Genomic DNA, 2,893 nt, shown 5'->3' with positions numbered 1-2,893 from the left:
AAGCTCAAGCATCCAAGCCAGCCTTGGATTGACGGCGTCCATCCGGGAGGGAGGGAGGGGAATGGGGTTCGTGCTGGTGATCTCGCTGCCCTTCATATTCTTCACCATCCTGCTCGGCTTCGGCTGCTACTTCCTCGGCAAGCACAAGGGCCGCGAGGAGATGCGCGCCGGCGTCGGGGCCCAGATCTACGGCACGCCCCTGCCGCCGCCCGGCGTCGCCGGGCAGTCCCCGGGGCCGTACCCGGCACCGCTGAAGAAGGAAGGCCCCGACGCCGTCTGATCGGTCGAGCTCCCTCCTCCTCCTTAGCTGGAGCGTTGGTGTTGTTTGTTTACTGGGTTTGGTTATACCGTGTACATGGAGTAATTTGTTGCTCGTTTCTTGTGTGATGCTTACTGTGAAGGGTGGTTGATCCGGTGTGATGATTTGTGATCACAGTTGCGTCTCTATGAGATGCGCAAATCGATGTAATGAATTACTACATGAATATTAGTTTGTGATAATCAATCAACCGTTGCTTGGTTTGTATGCAAATCTTGCTTTCTCAGGCTTGCGTCTGAAGGTGAGTGGAATTGGGTTTCTGATGTGATGGAGGAGTTTCGGGTGTCAAAAGTCAAGCAAAAGGAGGAGTACAGATTCAGGAACTAGATAGAGTTGAGATGGCACTGCCCCCGAAAGTTCCTTGAATAATGGTTTTCGATGCAAGGCGAATTGGGCACCAAATCTGGCACTTGCAACTCACTGATTTTGCACATTTCTTCCCCAAATGTTCCAAAAATAGCACCAGGTGATGGAAAGCTGACAGTATCTTTTTGGTTTCCAGAAACGGGGCTGAATTCTTCAGATGTTTTTGCTGCTAGCAGTAATACTCATAAGGAAGAAGATAGTATGTATGAGGATCAAGTGGAGGCAAACATATCTTTATGGTAATTGTATGGAGGTTTGAGAGGGGATGGTGATTGCACATATTTTGATTTTGCCCTCTGGTTCTGGTACAAGCACAAACAAAAATCAACACATCATCATGGGCACAGTTCATCTTTTTAATTACAGCAAGTGCAAATCTATGGTGGAATGGTTTCCGATTGCAATCAGCTAACCACTCTGTCTTGGTTTGCAATTTCCTTTTGCCAGGCTTGCATCTGAAGCTGCATGGAATCGGGGTTGTCAAGAGTTTTCAGGTGTAAAGGGCAAGCAAAAGGAGGAGAATAGATTCAGGAACTAGAGAGTTGAGCTGGCACTGTCTCTTCTACTAAATACACCTGGTTCCCTGAAGACTCATTCATCTTAGCTCCTGTGTTAAACTTTACCGTACCCCTTCCTTGATGTTCCAGAATGTATCCCGACGCTCTGAGACTTGGGTAATTTATTCTGAACATTTCCCATAACTCGATATCATGGCAAATTGTGGTGCCAATGTCTCGTCGATTTTCAGGAACTCGGAAACTAACTGATATTAAGAGAAGCATGACAGAACAATCACAATCCTTCACACAAGGACAATGTAAAGAGGATCAAATTTAGGGGATTAACTTATATCTTAATGTTCATAAACACTTGAGGTTTGGGAGTGTAATTTTGCCCCTCTGGTATAACAGCAAACACCAACACGGACGAAACTAAACGCATCGGCAACAGATCTTATCCTTATTACAGACATCAAAATTCGCAGAACAAACAGTTCTGCAGGAACGAACAGAAACAGTAGTACGCTTCATCAATCGATCCAGCGATCGGAGTCCTGATGAACACGGAACGGACCATGATTCGCGAGATTCGGCCTAGTTGCAGAGCAGGAACCTGGTGAGCACGAGGACGCCGCAGGCGGCGCCGAAGAGGGCGAAGACGGGGAGGTCCCTGGCGGGCCAGCGCCTGGGCCCGTCGGTGCCGGCCTTGGCCTCGACGCGGAGGGCCTTGGCCCTGCGCAGCGCGTCCACCTCCTTGAGCAGGTCGAACTCGAGCCCCTTGCGCTTGAGCTCGGCGACGCAGCGGCCGAGCAGCGCGGCGTCCTCCTGCTCCCGCGCCAGCACCCGCTCCAGCACGGCCTCCGTGTCGGCCTTGTACCGCAGCGCCCAGAGCATGGCCAGGGAGGCGAGCAGCGAGACGAGGCAGGGGATCCAGGAGCGGCGGCAGGCGGAGGACGGGGAGGTGGTCAGGGGGGCGACGGAGGCGGAGAGGAAGAGGAGGAGGACGGAGGCGGCGTGGAAGGCGAAGAAGGCGCAGTAGAGGAAGGCGATCTCCTTGCGCGCGCCGTCGAGGCGGGCCTCCCGCAGCGCGACGCGCCGCGCCAGCAGGTCCTCCTCCTTGAGCCACTGCTTGAGCAGCAGCCGGTGCGTCCCGCTCGCCGCGATCTGGCTCAGCGGGTGCCTCTGCTGCGGCTGCGCCTGCGGCGGCACGGCGACGAGCGCGGCGGCGTCGGCCATGGCCCGGATTGGTATGCAGATGGATGGGATGGGATGGATCCTTCTTCTCCGGCGAGGGTGGCGTGTGTGGCGGTGGATTTGATGGGTGGGGATGGCGAGTCTCGTGTGGGGAGGTTTTGAAGGGGAATTTTCGGCAACGGTCGGGGAGATGAGTGCGCGTGGCTTTGCCGAAAGCGAGCGAGAGAGCGCACCCGAGGCGACCCAACGGTCGGAATCAGTGTGCACGCTGCCCGGGCCACATGGGCTAAAGATTTGTTCACGGGCTCTGTCTGTTCCCGGCCCGCCACTCGGAAGTTGGAAGCCCAACCCTCCGGCTTTCATCCCCAGTCTATACACACACACACACACCCGTCACGTCGCTCAGCCTACCAACGACTACTGCTTGATACTGAAACTGCAAAGCTCGGTTTAGACCATAGGCAGTTAATCACATAACTCTGTGTAGGTATGAGACGTTGCGTGCGTGTATGGT

The 2,893-nt window shown here is 54.3% G+C and overlaps 2 protein-coding genes across 2 annotated transcripts; one reads left to right on the top strand and one right to left on the bottom strand.

The window, feature by feature from the left end:
• Positions 1 to 6: 6 nt before the first annotated feature.
• LOC119298085 lies at positions 7 to 509 on the top strand. Its single transcript, XM_037575609.1, has one exon. The coding sequence runs from the start codon at positions 62 to 64 to the stop codon at positions 278 to 280; it is 219 nt and encodes a 72-aa protein (XP_037431506.1). The 5' UTR covers positions 7 to 61; the 3' UTR covers positions 281 to 509.
• Positions 510 to 1,508: 999 nt separating this feature from the next.
• LOC119303375 lies at positions 1,509 to 2,556 on the bottom strand. The gene has a single exon (XM_037580502.1). It carries the CDS (start codon positions 2,419 to 2,421, stop codon positions 1,780 to 1,782), a length of 642 nt encoding a protein of 213 aa, XP_037436399.1. The 5' UTR covers positions 2,422 to 2,556; the 3' UTR covers positions 1,509 to 1,779.
• Between the last annotated feature and the right edge of the window lie 337 nt (positions 2,557 to 2,893).

The sequence above is a fragment of the Triticum dicoccoides genome, chromosome 5A, assembly GCF_002162155.2.
Source record: "Triticum dicoccoides isolate Atlit2015 ecotype Zavitan chromosome 5A, WEW_v2.0, whole genome shotgun sequence".
In the NCBI taxonomy this organism is placed as follows: Eukaryota; Viridiplantae; Streptophyta; class Magnoliopsida; order Poales; family Poaceae; genus Triticum; species Triticum dicoccoides.
The sequence above is the reverse complement of the archived record's forward strand: the minus strand, read 5'-3'. Positions and strand labels throughout refer to the sequence as shown.

Bases quoted from the DNA above. Each gene is read 5' to 3' on its own strand.
- LOC119298085 (XM_037575609.1), top strand. From the start codon at position 62: ATGGGGTTCGTGCTGGTGATCTCGCTGCCCTTCATATTCTTCACCATC.
- LOC119303375 (XM_037580502.1), bottom strand. From the start codon at position 2,421: ATGGCCGACGCCGCCGCGCTCGTCGCCGTGCCGCCGCAGGCGCAGCCG.